The 22,549-nt window shown below is 44.4% G+C and overlaps 1 protein-coding gene across 1 annotated transcript in view; it reads right to left on the bottom strand.

The window, feature by feature from the left end:
- PLD5 (phospholipase D family member 5) overlaps positions 1 to 22,549 on the bottom strand; it is a 167,712-nt gene that overhangs the window by 63,563 nt on the left and 81,600 nt on the right. Inside the window, exons 3-4 of the mRNA XM_015424564.1 lie at positions 19,297 to 19,465; positions 10,521 to 10,635 (exon numbers count right to left, since the gene is read on the bottom strand). Of these exons, the coding sequence (XP_015280050.1) occupies positions 10,521 to 10,635; positions 19,297 to 19,465 (284 nt within the window). The remainder of the gene's footprint in view (positions 1 to 10,520; positions 10,636 to 19,296; positions 19,466 to 22,549) is intronic.

Here is a 22,549-nt window from a genome sequence, read left to right as displayed (position 1 = left end):
CTGTTTTTCCTAGACCATTTAGCACTGTTAGGTTGCGATCATACACATAATTAGACCTAACACAGGCACAAATGCCGGGTGAATTTAAAGGGAGTGATCAGACAACAACATCTGGGAGTGTCCTGCAGCCGTCAGCAACCCATTCTGCTCCGCCACAGAAGCGGAGTTAAAAGACACTGGGGAAACTCCGGTAGTAAATGAGTTGCAATGGGCCACGGATGGACTTTTCCCTGTCTGATTGCTCAAGCACGCTCTCATGCCGTCGGGATGGTCTGATCAGGCCATCCCAACTCTGTGCTGTTGTCCCCCCCCTTTGCAGTATGCACATCATTGCAACCTTCATAGGGAGCTCTCGATGCTGAGGTGTGGTTCATCGATTCCTTGTTTAAGCACATGGGAAACAAACGGCACAAAAAACCCTGACTCACCCACAGTTGCATCTGATCACACACTGACGGGCTGCGCCCACAGCTTCAAAGGGAGGTGTGATCTCGCAACTGTGGGTCAAATTCCTCCAGAGGAAATAGCCTTCCCCCCCCCATTTTATTTGGCACATGTGACCGCACCCTTACTGCTATCAACCATGCAGCTGTTCTGGATTGTCTAGCAGGAATATGGATTTTGGTAGTAGCACAGTTATGATCCATCCAAGAGGGCAGAAGGTGGTACTGCAACACTTTTACTGCTCCCCCTGGCCATTGGAGCTATGGGTTTCCTCATAGTTTGTGAAACCACAGGGAGAGATTATCTGGAGATAGAGAACTGTCTTCAACATTCATATGATATTCAGCTCTTTTTTTCTTTTCACCCTCTTCCAGGAGGGTGACAGCTGTGCTTAACTGGTTCTGAAAGCAGTGAAGGGCTGAATGAGGGTGAGGAAACTGGACCTCAATCCACACAATAGAAGCATGGTGTCGTCTAAGGTAATGTTGATCTGGGAATATGAGAAAAGCATGTTCTGGATAAGACTATACTCCCCATGGGGGGAAAAACAGGTTCAGAGTCTGGAAATGCCCCTAGACGCCTAAGGTTGCCAACACCCAGGTGGGGCTGGGAGTTCTCCTGACTACAGAAATCAGATGAAATGGCAGCTTCAGAAGGGAGACTGTATGAGCTCCCTTCTCCAGGAGTTGTTCTTTTCACTCTCAGCACAGGCCCTCCAGCATGAGTTAAGGAGTTTTAAAAATTATTCTAGAAGGTCTTTTGTTTTGTTTTTAATCTCTGGCTTTAGTCTTCCTGCAGAGTGTTATTGTCATGTCTGTATTTTATATTTTTATTATGTACCAGCTTGAGCTAGGGGTGTACAAGGGGGAGAAAGGTACTTTTCAGATCTGGATATATTGGAACTGAAAAAATATCGGATTCCTGGTTTCCAAATATGCCTGGTTAATCCCAAATGTTTCCAAGATTTTTCACAAGCTATTTTTTGATATATATTTACTTTGCTTGTATCTGAACACGCATCCCTCGCTTGAGCATCATTTGACAGAAAGGCAACACAGAAAAGTTTCAAATAAACTACATAGCAACACAAGGGCATAAACACAAGGTGTACAGAGACCTTTGGGTGGTAAAAGAAAAAAGGGAAGTGAGAAACAGATGTGTACAGAGGCCTGTGAGATGTGAGAGTATACTATGGTATGGAGAGAGAAAAGGTGTTAACACTTGTGTTTGGGCAGGGCTCTTTTTGTTAAAAAAAACATGTTGGTAGTGATACATGGTTGTGTTTATTTCCATCAAATCCTCTATCAGGTTGTGGGAGACACCCCCACCCCCAAAGATGTGGTACTGAGTACCAATAAGTACTGCCACCTAAAAAACAAAAACAAAGAAGCACTGAGTTTAGGAAAATTTAAAATGAGGAGAGTGGTGACAAAAGATTAAAATTGTACTATGGTACAAAGAAAACAGAGGGTATACTGTGGAGTATAGTGAGAAATGGGGGATGAGCTAAGATGAGAGGAAGAGAGTTTAGATGAGAGGATGAGAGACAATGATTCAAAGAGATCTGTGATTGTACAAAGAAGAGACCGATGGGTTGTCGAGACAAAAAGCATTAAAGAATCTCCCTTATATATAAAAGCCGAATGGTGGTGGCACTTCTCTAGAACATTCCACACGCTCCAGAATTGCTTGGCACCCTGGTGTGTCACTCAGAATCTCTCACTATCCACTGGCTGCATTGCTTGAGTCTCGCCTCCAACATTCTAAACAGCTTGCTGTTCCTCTCCCCCCCAATAGCCAGTCAGAACACAGAGGTTATTTGCATATGTAGCCTCACTGGCCTTTGCCTCGGAACACAGAGGTTGTTTGCATATGCGACTTGATTGGCTTTTGCCTCTAACATTCTAAACAGTTTGCTGTTCTGAGGTAAAATGTGTCCAATCTCCAGGTGAGGGCTGGAGATCACTCAGAATTACAACTGCTTTCCAGATGGCAGAGATCAGTTCCCCTGGAGAAAATGGTGGGCTCTGTATCCTTATATGCTGCTGGGGTGGCCCCCGTATGACAGCCAATGTGACGTAGCAGTCAGGGCTTCAGAGCACGGGAGAGGCTGCAGGTGTGTGGGGGGTGGAAAGCTGAAGAGTGAGGGGGAAATAAAGGTAGGCTGATGATTGGCTGGGAAGGAGATAGGGTTGCCAACTCCAGGTGGGAAATTCCTGGAGATGTGAGGGATGGAGCCTGGAGAGGGTGAGGTTTCAGGAGGCATGGGACCTCGGACAGGTATAAAGCCATAGACACCACCCTCCAAACCAACCATTCCCTTCTGGGGAAACATCATTGCCAATCCCCAGGTGAAGGCTGGAGATCACTCAAAATTACAACTGTTCTTTAGGTAGCAGAGATCAGTTCCTCTGGAGAAAATGGTGGACTCAGTGTCATTATACCCTGCTGAGGTCGCCACAGCAAATTGACACTGAGTGTCCAAGGCCGGGACACCCGCCCAGAGCCTCTTTCTAGGGTTTGTTGTATTTATTTCCACAACGGGCCTTTTTCCTAGTGAGCTATAAAGAAAAAAAACCTGTATTGTAGCAAACATGCTTTTCTGTGGTTAAGATAATGATACACCTTCTGAGCTAACAAAAACATAAAAACTAGAATAGGTGACCCCTCTCTAAACCTACAGTCATGTCATATTAAAGATTAGCCAGCAGATATGGTACAGAATTAGAATTTTCAGAAATTAAACAAAGAATAGTTTTGGTCTCCAGTGCATAACTTTTAGATTTTGTTACTGAAATATAGAAAGTAGTAGCAAGATATGTCAAATCAAATTTGTATTTGAAACAATGTGGCTTCATTTTATTTATCAACACTGGGAATTTAACTGTGCTTTAAAAGTTTTCTTTCTAAAGAAATAGTAGATTGGAACCAGACTAAATTGGCAATTTCCACTGATCTCTCCTACCTGCAGCAGACATTTCTCACATCATTCCTCAGGGTCCCCTATCCCACAAAAGCAGCATTTAGTGGAGATCAGTGGGCTACAGTGGGAGGGGTAGGCAAGAAAGTTGGTCAGCACTAGTTGCTGAGATTATGTGATCCTAGTCTTACAGTAATTATACTGGTTCTGATTTGCTCTTGAGCCCAACTCAGGGTATTGGTTTTGACCTTTAAAGTCCTACATAGCTTGAGACTGAGATATCTAAAGGACCATTTTCTCCCTTACATTCCTGCCCAGGAATTAAGATCACAGGATGTGATGACTGTCCCATCAACCAAAGAAGCTCATCTGGTGAATACATGAGAGAGGGTCTTTTTTCAGTGACAGCCCCATGATTATGAAGCAATCTTCCCAGGGAGGTGTGCCTGCTGCCTCACTCTTGATGTTTAGGAGGCAACTGCAGAAACTTTAATTCATGATGACATTTGATTAATTCACAGCAGGGGTCGTTTCGTAGAAAAAGAGCTAGGGGAACTCATTAGCATAACTCATTAGCATATGCCACACCCCCTGACATCACCGGAAGTGTGTCATAAGGCCACACCCCCTGACATCACCGGAAGTGTGTCATAAGGCCACACACCCTGCCCCCAAACGGTCCCCATGAGGGGCCCGGTGGTGGACCTTCAAGGCCGGCGAGAGTGCAAGGAAGCCCCGCGAAGGACCTCCCTGGCCCCAGGCAGGCAGGGGTGGGGAGAGGCAGGGAGGAAGAAACTTACCCTCCCTCTTCTCCTGCCTCCTCCTGGCTGAATGAGGGCTGGAAGCGGGGCGGCCGGAAGCAGGGGGCGGGGCTTCATCATGTGCTCCGCCCCCCGTACCTCACCCAGGGGGACTGTGATCCCCCGCAATCCCCCCCGAAATGACCTCTGGTTCACAGTTCAATCAGGGCACTAGTATCTGACCAGTGGCTTCACCCAGCTAATTAATAGGCTTTGTTTTTGTCATTTGTCTGTGCATTGTCCAGTGATATAAAATGTAGCAAATAATATAGGGAAAAAATTGATGGTCCCATGAAGAAACTTGGCATTCTCTTTTATCAACTCATTCCCAAGGTTTATTAGACATGATAAATTACTGTTATCTTGGGTCTTAAGGACTGCATAGGAGCAAAATACATAATTTACTCCTAAACTTTGATATCATCCCACACAGCTGAGAAATAAAGTTACATAAATAATACACAAGGAGTAGGATGACTTCTGAAATCAAAATATTTATATCTAGTAGGAACACATCAGTTCAGAAAAAAACAGGAACCAAATAACGAATTTATAACAAGCAGAAGGGATGAAGTTCTACTGTGGAGAAAATGAACTTAAGCTTAATATGTCGTTGAAGGCTTTCATGGCTGGAGTTCATTAGTTGTAGATTTTCCGAGCTGTATGACTGTGGTCTTGGCATTGTAGTACCAGATGTTTCACCAGCAGCTGTGACTGGCATCCTCAGAGGTATAACACAGAACAATGGAGTACTTTCTGTGTCAATATGTGAAGGAAAATGGTTGGCAGGTAATTTATATCTACTCAGGAAGGTGGGGTAGGGCTAATTCGTTATCTTGTAAGAGTTCCCTGGCTGTGACATGCTAATGGAGGAGCTTTCCTGAGGAGGTTCCTGCATTAGCATTTCACAGCCTGGGGGATCTCCTACACAGCCAATCCATATTCAAAAGAACCTCCTCAAGAAAGCTCCTCCATTAGCATGTCACAGCCTGGGGAACTCCTACAAGATAATGACTCAGCCCTACCCCACCTTCCTGAGTAGATATAAATTACCTGCCAACCATTTTCCTTCACATATTGACACAGAAAGTACTCCATTGTTCTGTGTTATACCTCTGAGGATGCCAGTCACAGCTCCTGGCGAAACATCAGGTACTACAATGCCAAGACCACGGCCATACAGTCTGGAAAATCTACAACAACTAATGAACTTAGGCCTGTTTGGTATAAATCTGCTATTTCTTATCATCAAAATTCAGCCATAATTTCTCTACCCTAAATCGCTTTTAAACATAATGGTGGACTAAGCAATTATTGCTGTGGAACATGGTTAGGAATTGCCATTCAAAACGACACATTTGATTATGGTGTTGCTGCACTTGACCAGGGGGAAAACGTGTGGATTCAGACAATTTGTCCCTTCAGGGACATCATATTTCAAATAGGACAAGGGACTTTAGGGCTCTAAGTCAGTTCAAATATATGCCAGGAGGCCAATTTATGCAAGAACACTGCTCATGTGAGTGTCTATCCATGTGAGCAGTATAACAGGGGAACCAAACATTTACACAAGATTCTATTCTGTAAAATAGGGACAATTCAAAACCAGTCATGTTTATCACATATCATTTTGGAAAATTAAAATCCCTTAAAATTTGTTTCTATAATACATTTCTAGAAAAGTAACTGGAAAAAAAATGCAGTTTCTCATTCTTAAAAGCTCATCCAGAAACCATCTGGCTTTTAATGATAAGCAATATATTTTCAACAAAAACAAGAAACTTGTAAGGGATTTTGTATGAAAATTTGAAGTTTTTAATCTCATAAAACAGAGGGATTTGTTCTCACAAATAACAGCATATCCACTGACAATTACTGCATCATTATTTAGATTATTTCCAATGTGTTTTTTTTAATGTGTCTGGAGGAAGAAATGAATTTGGATATCAGTGAAATGCTAATCACCCCCATATACAAGTAGAAAGAAAGATGAAAGAGGAGTCTGTGCTTAATGGAAGAGTCTCAGGTTCAAACCCTCACATTTCCAGTTCGAGGGATCAGGTAGTAGTAGACTACAGGCAAGATTCCTTGCAAAGGCACTTCCAGTCAGACTAGATAACACTGAGTTTGATAGATCAGTGGACTGACTTAGTATAAAACAGCTTTATATGTCCATGTGAAATCAAGAAGCACACTTGAAAAACAATCACAAACAATTTTTTGGCATACAGTTCCTTAAGAGAAAATAGTTTTTATGTTCTTCATACCTTTAATATTACTTTTCATTAAAGATAAATAATTTCTTCTTTTGTGCATAGATACACAAACGCAGATTGCAAATGATACCTGAGTGAATATAAAAACAATCATACAGAAGGGACAGCTGCACATGTTTTGTTCTCATGACAGGTAGCCCAGTAGAGCTCCAATAAAGTTTGATCAAATATGTGGTCCAAATATCTTCTCACCTTTTCTAATGCTTTTGATTATTTCATATTCTAGTTGTGATACTGAACATTAATAATCCTCAAGAGATGACAAAAAGACTGTTCTAGTTTTAAATGCCAGCTAATTTCCACTCAGTCAAGTGGTGGTGCCATATTCTCAAGTCATTATGTTCTTAAGTTAAAAAAAAAAAGATAGTTGCAAAATATCCATATGTAGATGTTTCCCTCAGCAAATTACTACCAGAATAGAATAACTGCAATAGAAATGGTAAAATCAACATATTGTCGCAAATATTTCTGTTTATTTATGAAACACATATTTTTTATGAAAATGGTGGTAAAGCAGAATTCATCATTGGTCAATTACTAATGCAAACATGCAGATTGTTCCCTAAATTTATAAAGATTCATTAGCTTTGAAAGTTCCAAGGGTATACTCGGTATTGCACACAACAAATACAACAACTCCTGTTTATAACAGCCATCCTTAGGAAGGCTCATGAATGAAAAAGCATGTGAAATTAGAAAAAAGGCAGTCAAGGGAGTTCATGAAATCATGGATGGAGACAGAAAATAGTTCTCTAGTGCCTAAAAAACATACTATGAAGATATCTATTGTGCTTTTCTTGTGGACAAAGGAACAGGAAAGAAAGCAAAATTATAGGCAACTCTGGCTCAAACCTGCTGCAAGATGTGAATGATCAATTGTACTGCTCTTGTCCCTCACCTGGAGTTGAATTCAGCAAAGAATATGGTGTGTGCACTGAGATAGTAGAGGTAAATGTGAGAAAACACAACACCTTTATAGATATTCCCTTAACCTGTGGAAACTACTGGGCAGCAAATCAGTTAATTTCAGGGGTCATTTCGTAGAAAAAGAGCTAGGGGAACTCATTATCATAACTCATTAGCATATGCCACACCCCCTGACATCACCGGAAGTGTGTCATAAGGCCACACTCCCTGACATCACCGGAAGTCTGTCATAAGGCCACACACCCTGCCCCCAACGGTCCCGGCCGCCGCCGGCCTTGCAGCTCCACTGCCGAGCCCCATGAGGGGCCTGGCGGTGGACCTGTAAGGCCGGCGGGAGTGCAAGGAAGCCCTGCGAAGGCCCTCCCTGGCCCCAGGCAGGCAGGGGTGGGAAGAGGCAGGGAGGAAGCAACCTACCCTCCCTCTTCTCCTGCCTCCTCCTGGCTGAATGAGGGCCGGAAGCAGGGGGCGGGGCTTTGTCATGTGCCCCACCCCCCGTACCTCACCCGGGGGAACTGCGATCCCCCACGATCCCCCCGAAATGACCTCTCGTTAATTTTGTCTTCCAGCCATGTCACTCTTTGTCAAGATGGCCATGATGCCATGCTGTCCTCAACAAGGGCCAGGGCTTTTTCAGCCCTGGTCCGTGCCTGGTAGAATTCTCTGCCAGAGGATATCTGTGCCCTGCAGGAGTTTGTTACCATTCTGCAGGGCATGCAAGGCAGAGATGTTCCGCTGAGTCTTTGGTTGAGGACAGCCAGGGTTGGCCCGTCATAGAGAATTTTTAGGCAACGGCCTAGGGCAGCCCCTTAAGAGGGGGCACCTCATGGCCGCTGGTCTGCTGCCTCTCCCCTCCCTTGCCTAAACAGGGTAGGCTGAGGCAACGCTGCTGTGACCTCGCATGGCAGCGGTGGCGAACGGCTTCCAGGTCGTGCTCCTCTGGGGACTCCATGCTGCTCTGGCCTCCAGTGGGCCCTCTGCTGGGCTCTGCCCTCCTTCTTGCACGGCTCGGCTCTGCACTGCCCTCCCGGCCCCACTCACCTCGCGACAGCCTAGGCCATGCGAAGTCACATTGTTTTGTTGCCCGGGCAACGTGGGGGGGGGGAAGTATTCGCGGGAGATGACTGCGCAGGTGCGGCAGTGTGCATGGGGTGCCTTTTCACCACCATTCCATTCCATTCCTTGTTCCCACCATTGTGACGAGGCACACTCAACGCCAGTGGGGTAACGACCTCTGCTGAGAGGCGGCGCATGGCAGAGAGAGGAACGAAGGAAGGAAGGCACGAGGGCGGGCCTGCTTGTCGGCCCCAGAGCATCGTAGAGTGGGCAGGGATGTGGCGCCAGGGACAGCAGAGGAGACCCAGGCCTTCCTCCTCCCTCTTAGGCTCCCAGGGCCGCTGCCTCCTCCTCAGCCTGGCGCTGATGCTGGTGCTGGTGCTCCCCTCAGGTAAGAAGAGGCACCTTGTCCCAGGAGTGCATGGAGGCAATAGGGCCTCTCTGCCTCCCTCCCCTTGCTCAGAGGTGTAGTGGTGGGGGCTGTCACCAAAATGTGTTGCCTCCAGAGCCATGGTGGTGAGATGCCCTTCCGCCTCCCTTTCATTGCAAGCTTCTGACCCTTCGCAACTGCTGAGCTTTGTAACTGGGCAGTACTGCCACTTTCCAAGGGAGTGCAGAGTTTGCACAGAGGAAAGTCTTCCTTCTCCCCGGGCCCCGCCTGGAGGTTGGCAACCCCATAATTGCCATCATGTATTCTGGTGTGAAGCCCCTCATATGAAACTTTGCTTCCTAGCTTATGATTATCAGAACAAATTATGAACAAAAGTGAAGCTGTCGTGCTGGGGCGGGGGGGCACTAGAAAATTGGTGGGCGCACCAGGGGGCACCAGAAGGTAGCCTCGCGTAGTGTACAAAAAAAACTGGAGCCGGCCTTGAGGACAGCGATGGGGGTGTCCTTTGGCACTCTTACACATCCCCATCCCTCATAACTCCTCCCCCTAGGGAGCTGGGGAGTTGGAATCCTTTCCACCATCTAATATATGCTGCTTTTTTGCCATCTTGTATATGCTGTTTTTATGTAATGGTACTTATTGGGCTGTTTTAGTTTTAATCTGAGATTTGTATATTATTTTATTGTAAACCACCCTGAGCCCTACTTGTAGGGAAGGGCGGCCTAGTAAATCTAATTTAATAAATAAATAAATGGTTTGCCTGTCCTTCTGCACGAATGAAAAAATTCGGCAGCTACCTTGTGTTCTGGTCCAGTTTTTCTTATGACAGCTTAGATGAAAGTTTCCTGAGTCCAGAAAAGAACTGAAAAGGCTTTGTTTATACAGAACTCCTTGTTCATATCATGGCCTTGGATTAAGGCTGCAGTCCAACATCCATTTCAAAAGGGCTTAGACAAATATAACTCAATTTACCCATATAAAATACCCAGTTTAAAGAGATTAAAACATAACAGGACCAATCCAAACAGAAAGACATGGAAAATGCTTCAAATGGATACTCAGGCATTTGTGAATCCCTAGTGAAAAAGAGGTTCTATTGAAAATGTCTTCAGAATTTCCTAAATGTTTCAAATTGGGGGAATGCATTTTTCAAGAACATCTTCTGGATCACTCATATGATCTTTTATTACAAAGGCATAGTGATTGCCATACCACTGAGGTTCAATCTCATGCTGCTCCTTTATTGTAGGAACGAGACTTTAGTGGATAAGGAAGGGGCAGTCTCTTAAATACTGGGGTATTATAAATGGCAGGAGGGAAGGCAGAATGATATAGCTGTCAGACTCCTGGGTAAATCAGTTCCTAACAACATTCACTCTGGGGGAATGATACGTTTATTAAGACATTGATAGGATCCAAACCTAACACTGGCCGTGTTAGAACTGAGGGCAAAGATGTGAATGCAACAGATATACAAGGTTCAAGCAGGGGCCTTAAAGGCCCACGACCAATCATCCCTTAGTATTCCCCCCACCAAAAGCAAGGGCTAGTAACCCCCTAGCTATTTGCCAAAAAAAAAAACCCATCTGAAAGCTGAGATCCAAGGACGTCTGGGTTCTCAGACGTGATAAGGATGCATGCTACTTCAAAGCAACCTGGCATTTCTGTATTCATGCCAATATGAAGCAACATGAAGAACTTGGTCTTACCCTTTTTTTTCAGGTTGTGTAACACATTTGATTTCACTGGAAGAATACCGCTCACCAGTTTGACCTCAATGTTTTCAGATAAGAGATCTTGCAATTTCTCAAAAAGATGTTGACCCTGTAGAAAATAGCAAAGGAAACATATCCATGAATTGTTATTAAATTAAACACATAAAATAATACACAGAATAAGCTAAATTTCAGCATGTATTTCGAATTTCCTATTGTTTTATGTTATCATAATGTTAACATTTGGGGTACCACAGGGAATTAAAGGATAGTGGATAAATGAATGGAAAATCGCCCCTCCACCTGAAAAATCTCGCCCTCTGGGATTCTATATATTCTTCATCTTCCTTTTCCCCCGGTGGACTCTCATCTGCTCTCAGCATTCTAAAGGCCATAAGCATGTTCAGTCCTAATCAAGCCACATCACTCTATAGCCTCCAAAAGTGGACAAGCCCCTCTCCCAGTAATGAGTCAGTACCCTCTTCTTTCACAGACCATAGCCATGCTGAATTGAGCAGATCCTCAGAACATTCCAAGTATTTTTTAAAATTAAAAGTAAAATTTATTTTACTTATATCATTTATAGCCTGCCTTTCTCACTTAGACTCAAGGTAGATTACACAGAGTGAGTCAATACAATCAACAGGATGGGACATTCAATGAACTGTGCAATAGGAAGCAGAGTTGTAGAACCAACCAGAAGTCTAAAAACAGAAGCGCATAGGTGTTAACACTACACATTACATGATGCAAAAATTACACAGTAAGATCTTAGTTTCACTAAACTGTACCCAGTAGTATAGACCATAGCCCCTAACAATTTATTCAAGTAACTTTTTGAATCATTTAGTACAGTGCAAGTCTATTGCCTAGGTAGAAAAGCCCTCTTGAATAATTCAGTTCTGCATAGTTTGCGGAAAGCCAGGAGAGTGGGAGCCTTCGTGACCTCCTTGGGCAGGCCATTCTATAAGGTGAGGACCAGGGCTCTAGTCGGGGGGGAGCTCTCAGGTACGGAGCTCCGGAAGAGAACCTCTAGGGGGCGGGGCGGTCACGTGGTGAAGCCCCGCCCCCTTCTTTACCCCGCCCTCTGCTTCGATCCTCATTCCGTTTGGGAATGAGGATGAAGCAGGAGGGTAAGTAGCCGGGCCTTCTGACACACTTCCGGTGATGTCAGGGGGTGTGGCCTTCTGTCACTTCCGGTGATGTCAGGGAGCGTGGCATATGCAAATAAGTTATGCTAATGAGTTATGCTAATGCGCTCCGGCAGCTCTTTTTCTACAACAAGACCCCTGGTGAGGACCACAGTGGATGGGCAACCTGGGGGCACGATCTGGCTTTCGATACCTGGAGAGAGACATGTGGCACAGCATGATGGTAGGGGGCTCTATGCAGGAATTTCTACTGGGAAGCCAGATGAGAGTTAATGTCTGTGTGCTTGGACACAAGTGACCTTTCTCCACATCCCCTGTGTTCACCAAGCAGGTGTAGGAGAATCTTCCACCTTTGTACATGAGTTTCAGATTTCTTCTTCCTTTGATTTGTAGAGTACATTCTTTTCTACATCAAACAAGTATCCCTTTGTGGTAATATTTCTGTTATGCATTTAATATTAACTCAGTATTCACAGTGAAGTAATAAAGGTAAAAGATCAGATAAGGCTATGCTGAGGTTGCACAAGGGCACGGAACACTTATGAATGAGCGTGAGAGAGTTGCAGCAAATAGCATATTAAATGAATGTATTTTTTAATTTCTTTCTTAAATATACTTTAAAAATAACTCTCAGTGATCAATGTGTCGCAATGCAAATAATCTAATAAAGGAAAACTTTCAGTCCATCAGCTTTGCCAGAGAACTTCATCAATGGATTTTTAAAAAGTATTTATTTTGAACATTTTAATAGCAAAGCGAATAACATAATTGGACATGAGGTTTTTTTTAAAAAAAGAGATACACACACCCATACCAAAATGCACTGAAAGCAAAATCCAGATATAAAAATGTATGCAACAAAGAGCTGGTGGTCATTATAGGCTTGCCAAGTCCTCCCGGGGGGCGGGTAAACCTCTGCCCGAGAGGCCCATTACCCGACGCCAGCAAATTGGGCCCTGGGGGGAACTCTACCCCCTTCCGGCAAATGTCCACAGCGTGATGTCACCCAGAGGTGACATCATCACGCTGGCCACGTTGGGGGCAGGACGCTCTATGATTTGAGGGAAAACTCTATGGTTTCCCCTCGAATCCTAGTGGCCCTGCCCCCAACGTGCCAACGTGATGACGTCCCTTCCGGGTGGCGTGCTCGCTCGCAGACTCCCGGTACAGCGCGGGACTCCGCCGAGGTAAGTTTATGTGGACTTGGCAACCCTAGGTCATTATGATGCCAGACAGGTTACAGTATAAGCAGGGGGGGGCAGCTTAGTGGTAGAGCATCTGACTTGCATGCAGAATATCCTAGTTTTGATCCTCAGCATCTCAAGTTAAAATGATCAGGTGGTAGGTAATGTGAAAGATCTCGAGACCTTGGAAAGCAGACAGTACTGATCTTGATAGACTAATGGTCTGATGTAGTATAAGGCAGCTTCATGTAGTCATATACTAATAGTTATAGCTGAACAGAACCTTGTCTCCTTCAGTTTTTATCAGTTCTGCACAGCATATTTCCACCATGAATGATGAGAACAGAAGATACACAGCTATTTGTGATCTTTTTTCTGACATTCTAAACCTTTCAAGCACTTTCAAATATTTATATTTGTCATGGATTCCTTCAGATTAATAATGTGGGTTGCTGAAACAGAAATATGATAAATGTAGGCAACATTTCAGTATACATATGAGAAAGACTCATTTCAAAAATGGATCTTCTTTTTACTAGAGGTGCTACAAATTTCACTGCAAGCATGTTTGAGCTGATCACTCAATCCGTTCAGTTCATGCCAAGCAGTCACAAATGCCTGCTGACCTGGTTTGCATCCAGTTCCCCCAACATGTCTCATGTGCAAAGATGCTGCTGATTCAAACTCATTGGTGGCTATTAGCATCACCAAGGTCTACTTAGATGAATATCTGAGGATACGATTTTATTGAAATCTAGCATTTATTGATAATTGATTTAAATTATCTGTAAGTGATCTAATTGTCTGTTCAAACAATTGCTGCTGAGTGGTACAATCATGCAGCAAGGGGACAGAGAATAGAACAGCTGGCTGCATGAGAATGCACATGTGTGAAAAGCAAGTTGTGCTCTACTACACAGTAAGGAATACAGGAAACAACCTGCTGGAACCCACAAATGGATTAACAAACTATTATTAAAAAAACCAGGTTTCTGTTCACAACTTGTGAACAGGACATGAGCCAAACTTGTGGTTGTTTAAGCATCCCTAGTTTTTACAGGTCATCTGTGATAGCAGCAGTTTGACAAGCAGTGTTTATTCAGATTTATAAACTTTCTCTGTCACTGCACAGCCTTTTCTATCCCAATAAAATGCATAGTCAGACATTATTTTTTTTTTAATCCAAGGAAATAAGACCCAGTATCTTCAAGTGGTGGTGGTGGAAAGTGCCGGCAAATCACAGCTAACTTACGGTGACCTGTAGAGTTTTCAAGGCAAGAGATGTTCAGAGGTGGTTTGCCTTTGCCTGCCTCCATTTCATGAACCTCGTATTCCTTGTAGGTCTCCCATCCAAATATTAGCCAGGGCCAACCATGCTTAGCTTCCAAGATCTGATGAAATCAGGCTAGTCTGGGCTATCCCAGTTAGGGCAAGAGAGGTCTTATTTATTTATTTATTTCTATCCCACCATTCACTTGGAGTCTCAGAGAGGCTTACAAACTCCTTTCCCTTCCCCTCCCCACAACAGACACCCTTTGAGGTGGGTGGGGCTGAGAGAACTCTGACACAAACTGCTCTTCTGTCTGATAAGCTCTTCAGAATTCAAATAAAAGAGGCATTTGAAGTTGCCAAAATCATGAAACAGGCATGATAGTATGTGGCATACAGCTTAATAATAGCACCTCGCAAGATATGTAACATTTTAATGTCAAGTTAAAATAATTTCAACTTCCTACCCAATTGTGAAAAGAAACATAGAGCTGGAAGAGACCTCATCCAGTACAACCCCCTGCACAATGCAGGAAATTCATAACAATTACCCCCCACTCCCCCAGTGACTGCTGCTCTATGGTCAGAGGAAGGCAAAAAAAACCCAAACCCAGGACCCCTGGCCAATCTAACACAGAGGAAAATTCGTTCCCGATCCCAAAGTGGAGATCAGCATTACCCTGGTGATATAAGAAAGGGCCATGAGAGCCGAGCACTGACTCATACCTTCCTGCCCTCCTTTTCATGATCTGCTTAAGTTCAAAGAATCTGCATTGCTGGCAGGTGGCTATCTAGCCTACAAAGAAAGAATACACAGAGAACAACTTTTTAAAAGGTCTACTCAGAAGCATGTCCTATTTTATTCAAAGTGCTTTTCAAAAGAAAAAACAGGATTGAGTAGACGCGAGGGAAATCGGGCGAAGCTGCAGGGCAAAATGCGGCCGTGCAGCACATGGTGTGAAATTGACACGTACAATCGGGACAAAGGGAAGAGCGAGCGCAGAGCAGCAGCTTGTGGGAAATCAGTTTCTGTGTACGCACAGGTTCTGACTTCCCATGTTATTCTGTTACCCTTATCTGTGCATTTGCTAGCCAGCTGAGGGGAAGGGTTGATTTGTAACTATTGAAAGACAAGGAATGAAACAGATGCAGAGGCCATGTCTTCATCAGCTCCACTAAGATAGGTGGGCAATGTCAGCCAGCCCTCTCTATCCATGTATAACTTTTAAACTGGTATCCCATCCCCTCTTGTCTTTTTCTCCTGAATTCTAAAGCCTCCAAACTAGGGTTGCCAGAGGCCTGGTCTGGGTGTGGGTTCCCCTATTTTTTGGGGCTTCTGCCCATTGCCAGCCAGCTGGCGGGCGGGGAAGCCCTGCTCCCAAACAGGGACACTGTGTGGCAACGATCTGTTTTTTGGGCAAAACTCCATGGTTTTAGGCCAAAAAACCATAGAGTTTTGCTCAAAATGCAGTGTGTTGCCACGCAACATCCCCACCCACTCCCGGAATGCCCCCCAAATCCCACCTGCTGGCAAGCCATGGAGACCTGGCAACCCTACTCCAAACTCTTTATCTTTCCTGCTTAATAAAAGTGCACAATCCCTTCCTTCTGCTTCTTTCTGCACATTTTCTAGGTCTACCGTTTTATATATATATAGGAACTAGAACTATACAAAGTGTTCCATTAATAGTGCCCCCGGACTTACCTGGGGCTGTTTTGTGACTGCAGGGCAAGGATCAATGCCAGGAAAAGGAGGTTCCTCCCTGCAGCCATGGTGGTGGCTCAGAGCCTCATGGAAGCAATGAGGGGTCTGCTGGGTGGGCTTGCACACACGTGGGACCACAGGACTTGCCATTCTAGGTTCCCCCCAAAAGTCAACAGACAGGTCACCTAATACCTGGATCCGTGCCCTAAACTGTGTCAATTCTCCATTGGCTGTAATCAATAAAGCTGTGGCCTATGTTACCCCCATTTGGATTTCTCTGTGGGTCTGTTCCCCCCTTTTCTCTCCCTGCTTCCTCCTCCTTCCCTTAGGTAACCAAGTGGTAACTGAAGACATTGTGGCACTGGCCATTTTAACTCCTTTTCTGATAATCCTTAGCATAAATTTTGCCCTTTTCACTGCAGTCGGATAGTGAGTCAGCACTTTCTGTGAACTAACGAGTATGAATCCAAGATCTCATTCCTGTTCATTCACTAGCACTTCAGACCCAATTAGTTTATACTAGGATTTTTGTCTCAGTGTGCATTACTTTATACTTATTGACATCAAGCCTCATATATTTTGTTGCCCACTAACCCAGTTTTGGAGCTATTTTAGCTTTGGTTTTAATGGTTCAAATAATGTAGGGTTTTTTTAAAGTTTTAATGACTTTAAGATGTATTTTGATTACATATGTTTTTAATCTGTTAGCCACCTTGGTGGCCCTTATGAGAACAGAAAGGTGGGGTATAAATATTGTGAATGAAATAAATAAATATTAAAGAAGGACTCCTTCCAATGGAAAGTTTTCTTCCAATGGAAGGTGCTACCATTTGTTTGAAGTAGATGTAGATCTAAACAAATTTCATCAGATCATGGAAGCCGAAAAGGATTGGTCCTGGTTAGATGCTACTCAAAGGCAGGCAATGGCAAACCACCTCTGTTCATCTTTTGCCTTTCAACTCTACAGGGTCACCATAAATCATCTTCAACTTGGCAGCATTTTCCACCACCAAGTGCAAGTGTAATATAGTTTCTGGAAGCAAGCAACAAAGATTACCAGCAGTGGAAAATGGGCAAACTTCTCTGGAGCTAAAAATTTGTTCCAGATATATGCCACCCTTTAACTGGTTCCATATCACTTGAATGGTATTGGCACTAATCTGAATCTGATAAAACATAGTTCAAAACAGGGCCTTTTTTTTTCTTTCCGAAAAAGAGTTGCTGGAACTCTCAAGAGGGAAATCAAGTTTTCAATCTGTATACTGAAAACTCATGAATTTTTAAACATTTTAAAAAGAATTTTGTCGAAGAGGTTCTGAAACTCTGTTCCAGTGCATTCCCCCCCCCCAAAAAGCCCTGGTTTAAAACATTCAGAAACCTATTATAAATACATCTATTTGAAGGGCTGCCATTCAGTGGAAGAATTTCTGTTTCACCTGCAGAAGGTCCCAGGTTCAATTCCCAACATCTCCAGTTAAAAGGACCAGGTACAAGGTGATGCGAAAGACCGCAATCTGAGACCTTGGAGAGCCACTGCCAGTCTGAGTAGACAATACTGAACTTGATGGACCGATGGTCTGATTCAGTATAAGGCTGCTTCCTCTGTGTTCAAAAGGTTGTTCCAGTTTCTAATGCTACAAATTACCAAATTTTTGTGTCACTCAGAAATTAATCACAGAAAAGCAGAATTTAATGCACCTTTTCGGGGGGGGGGGTATTCTTTGGGAATAGCCTCAGATACACAGTGGGGAGTCATAGTAACTTTCAGGAATGCTTATGTTAGCTATTTGGATCCTGACAAATGGGCTATACCTGTTTATATAACAACTAGCAGTAAAGCCCGTTGTGAAAGCAATACAACGAGATCTAGAAAGAGGCTCTGGGGCAGTGCTCTGGCTTTGGGCAAACAGTGTCAATTTGCTGTGGTGACCTCAGCAGGGTATAATGACAGAGTCCACTGTTTTCTCCAGAGGAACTGATCTCTGCTACCTGAAGAGCAGTTGTAATTGTGAGTGATCTGTAGCCCTCACCTGGAGATTGGCAGCAATTGTTACCCAGGACAAAATGGCTGGTTTGGAGGGTGTAGTCTATGGCATTCTACCTGTCTGAGGTCCCACCCCTCCGCAAACCCCACCCTCTTCAGGCTCCACCCCTCAAATCCACAGGAATTTGTCAGCATGTAGTTGGCAACCACATCTCCTTCCCAGCTAACCATCAACCTACCATTATCTGCCCCTTTGACTTCAGCTGACTTCTGCCCTCCCTTCTGCAGAGCAGTTGTAATTCTGAGTGCTCTCCAGCCCTCACCTGGAGATTGGCAACAATAGTTCCCTATGAGGGACTGACTGGTTTAGAGGGTGGAGTCTATGGCATTGTACCTGTCTGAGGCCCCACCCTTCCTCAAACCTCACCCTCTTCAGGCTCCATCCCTCAAACCTCCAGGAATTTCCATCTGGAGTTGGCAACCCTATCAGGACTGGCCCCAATGTGTTTTCTCCCAAAGGCCAAAGTAGGTGACAGGACCAAGCTTAGTTGCCTACCAACAGGCACTGAGGGGAATGTAGGGTTGCCAGCTCTAAGGAGGGAAATACCTGGAGGTTTGGGGGGTGGATTCTGTAGAGGGCAGCATTGGGCGGGGGGGGAGGACTCAGCAGGTATAATGTCATAGGGTCTACCCTCCAAAGCAGCCATTTTCTCCAGGGGAACTGATCTCTGTCATCTGGAGATCAATTGTAACAGTGGGAGATCTCCAGGTCCCACCTGGAGATTGGCAACCCTAGGGGAAAGTCAGCTGCACAGCAGGGGGTTGAAGAGAATGGTTTGATGGCTGCTGGGCCAAGATTGGCAACAATAGTTCCCCAGGAGCAAATAGCTGGGTTGGAGGGTGGAGTCTATGGCACTGTAACCTGTCTGAGGTCCCCATCTCCCCAGGCAGCTTTTAAAACATGATCCTGGGACCTACACACCACCAGACATTCCAACTGCCTTGCGGGGGGGGGGGAGTATGAGGTGTGGAATGGAGTGAAGTCCAATCAGCTTCCATATGCAAAAGACCTTGAAACGCTGGGCGGGACTGCACAAAGCAGCCAGTCAACCCAGCCAGTGTCTTCTGAGTGGCAGTTCTTCCAGCCAAACACTAAAGGCGGGCATTTTAGAACGTTGGTCCCCACTACTGCTTTATTATAAGGGAGAGATATGGAAATATTGCTGTGTGGCTAAACTGAGAGCTTTTTCATTATCCATTAACTTTAGTGCTAAAATTTTCATTTCACCTAGTTCCTATGACTTACCTTGAGAGACCATTCTACAGGTAAACAACTTTTACAATAAGAAAGTCTAATATTCACAGCAAGCAAAACAGATGTTCTAAATTATATTTCAAGGTTTCAGAGACAGAAGAGGATGAGCATAAAAATGCAAAGCTGATGAAGAAAGACATGAAAGTTTAAAATAAAGCATACCTGGCATGCAGATGGATGACTGGGACTGAGGTCCCATTGGGAAGAAACTATATCAACAGACTTTTTAGCCATATTAAGTAAATTCATCCAGCCTTGGAAAAGAGACAAATGGGATGGTGCACTGTCTGAATAGTTTATGCCTTCGGGAATATTTTCCACAAGTGCAACCCTGAGAAGACACAAAGAAGACAAGACAGTTTACAAAACTATTTACTTAGTTTATGTGTGAGTGTGTGTGTTTCAGAAGGCATCACTAGCTTTTGTTTCTTACGGTATCTCTTGCAGCCCCTGTTAAATGCAAGATGAGGGACATGTTCCAGTGCTTCCTGCAATTTCTTTCTCTATAAACAATTTGAGATAGTAATAACTGAAATTCCTGCAAACTCTCCACCAATTCACCTAACATGCCAAAATAATAATAGTATTGGGATTATTGCCCCCCCCCCAAAAAAAATTCTGAAATATCAGCATGGAAATTTAAAGAATTTACATCCAGCTCCGATATTTATTACATCCCCATTAGTATTACTTTCTTACTTTCTGTATTATAGTAGATGAATACTGCCCTTTCTTGTTCACCGGGAAAGCCTTAGACTTTCCATAATCTTCCGTTACAGTAGCTTTTCAACGAACACTGCTACCTTTAAGATTGCAAGTCGTTTATCTATACTTCCTTCCTTTTCTCTGCAGAAAATAGTGGCAGAATCAATGATGGAAAGTAGGTAATCTTGTTTTCTCTCTTTTCAGTGTCCAGTTCCCTAACATTTGGTCTGCCTTGTGGCAGGGTAGTTAGAGACTGAATCGTTCTAAACAACTGGGCTGGGCGTGAGCTTGCAGATGCAATCGTGGCCACATAATGCTCTCTCTTAGAGGCTTTGACTGCCATCTCATAGGATCTCATAAACGTCCTGCAAGATGTTCTTGTAGATTCATCATATGCCGCCACTGTCTCTCTAGCTGTCTTAGCCTCTGCTTCATCAGCCACAGTTCCTGGGTATACCAGGGAGCTAGCCTAGAGTGAGGGCACAGAGGGTGTTGGGGAGCAATCTCGTCAATGACTGCTGAGAGTCGGCTGTGCCAGTCCTTGACAAACTCATCCAATGAGCTGCCAAGGGGCATCAGCTCCCACAGAGCCCTCTAAAGCTGCATGGGGTCCATTTGGCTCAGTGGGAGAGCTAAAATATACTCACCATCCAAACAGGGTCGGGGTGACACATTCAGACAGGCCTTCAGGGCATGGTGGTCCAACCATGGCACTACTGTAGCAGTGAAATCAGATTAAGTGTGTGCACAGCCTGATGCATGGACGATACTAGGTCCGCCGCCTGAATGGAAGCTGCATCATCAGCATGGATTTTGAAGTCACCCAGGGCTATCAGTCTAGGGTGCTACAATGCCCAGCCTGACACAGCCTCCATCAAGGATGGTAGGCTATTGGCTGGTGCGTTGGGTGGATTCCCACACTAGGCCAGCACACTCCATACCTGCAATCTTCAGTGATGGGAGCACCCTGAAGGAGTAAGCCTCCTGAATGAACAGGGCCACTCGCCCCCCACCTCCATGATTGGTGACGGACCAAAACCCCAGGAGGAGCTAGTTGGGAGAGTGCTACTCTCTCCCCTTCTCAAACCCAGGTTTCAGTCATGCATGCCAAATCTGCCTTCTGCTCAAGTAGAAAATCCTGGAGGACCGTGGCGTTACACAACACTAGTGTCAGAGGGGGGTCATTTAACCTATCCCCACAACCTGCAACCTTTGGGATGGGACGTAGGCTGGAAGGGGGCTGAGCTAATCTACTTCTCTGCCTTATTCCCTTATAATGTATTTGCTGTTAATCATATATTTGTTTATTTATAGCCCACCTGTCTTGCTGAGAAGTCAGATTACACAGAGTAGAATAATGCAATCAAATAGCACGAGACATCCAATAAAGAATGCCATAGGACTAAGGTTACCCAAACTAAGGTTACCCAAACTAAAACAATGCTAAAAAGTATCACACAAGGTACATCATAAATGATGCAAAAAACCAAAGGAATTATAAAAGCAGAAAACACAAGCAGTAAAAGCAAAATAATATATGTAATAAATAGTAGAAGAGTACAATCCTTATTTATTTATAAAAGCACCCTTCTGAACCATTCCATTATACTACAGCCCTATGCTCTTTACAAAATAATGCTCTGTTTACTGTTTTGCTAAGTTTGTGGAATAATAGAAGCGTGGGAGTCTTCCTGACCCATTTGCAGAGTGGCACCTTCAGAATTTTTTTTTTCCAGTTGAGGGAAGCTGTTGCAGTGGACCATAGCAGGAGTGGCAGTCCTGCAGATATAAGAGTCCAAGGCTATGAAGGGCATACAGTAACATACATGAAGAAACATGAAGCTGCCTTATACTGAATCGGGCCATCGGGCCATCAAGGTCATGGTCAACTACTCAGACTGGCAGCCGCCCTCCAGGGTATCAGGGAGATGTTTTGCACACCACCTACTGACTGGAGATGTCAAGGAGTGCATGTGGGACCTTTTGCATGCAAAGCAGAGGCTCTTCCACTGAGCCACAGCCCCTCCCCATAGCCTCTTTGTATTTAATGACTAGTACCTTGAGTACTGTGGTGGCTCAGAGGTTAAGATGCTGAGTTTGAGACCCTAGTGCCATGTGATGGAGTGAACTCCCATCTCTGGCACCTGCGAACCTAGCAGCCTGAAAGCAAGAAATTGCAAGTAGATAAATAGGTACCGCTTCAGTGGGAAGGTAACAGAGTTCCGTGCACCTTGGTGTTTAGTCATGCCGGCCACATGATCACAGAGAAGTCTTCAGACAGCGCTGGCTCTTCAGCTTGAAAACAGAGATAAGCACCACCCCCTAGAGTCGGATCGACTGGCTTTCGAGCAAGGGAACCTTTACCTTTACCTTGAGATAACTAATGGAGTGACTGTAGAATGGGTGTAATATGCATACTTTGCCTAGCTCCCAATCTGTATCAACTGGAATTTCCAAGTTGACTTCAAGGGCAGACCTGTAGAGTACATTACAACAGGCAGGCGACGGCAAATGGCAAAACTATGGGGTTGCCATGAGTTGGCTGTGACTTGGTGGTACTTTCCACCAAGTAAAACTAACAAGATACAACAGAAGGGCAGATTCGACAGAACCAACTATTGAAGAAATTGTAACTGCAGAATCACTCAGGCACATTCATATATATAACACAGTTCCTACAAAAATAATCTCCAAGACACTGATCCACCTG

Source organism: Gekko japonicus, unplaced genomic scaffold, assembly GCF_001447785.1.
Source record: "Gekko japonicus isolate JY-2015 unplaced genomic scaffold, Gekko_japonicus_V1.1 scaffold392, whole genome shotgun sequence".
NCBI lineage: Eukaryota > Metazoa > Chordata > Lepidosauria > Squamata > Gekkonidae > Gekko > Gekko japonicus.
This window is presented reverse-complemented; position numbering and strand designations above follow the sequence as displayed.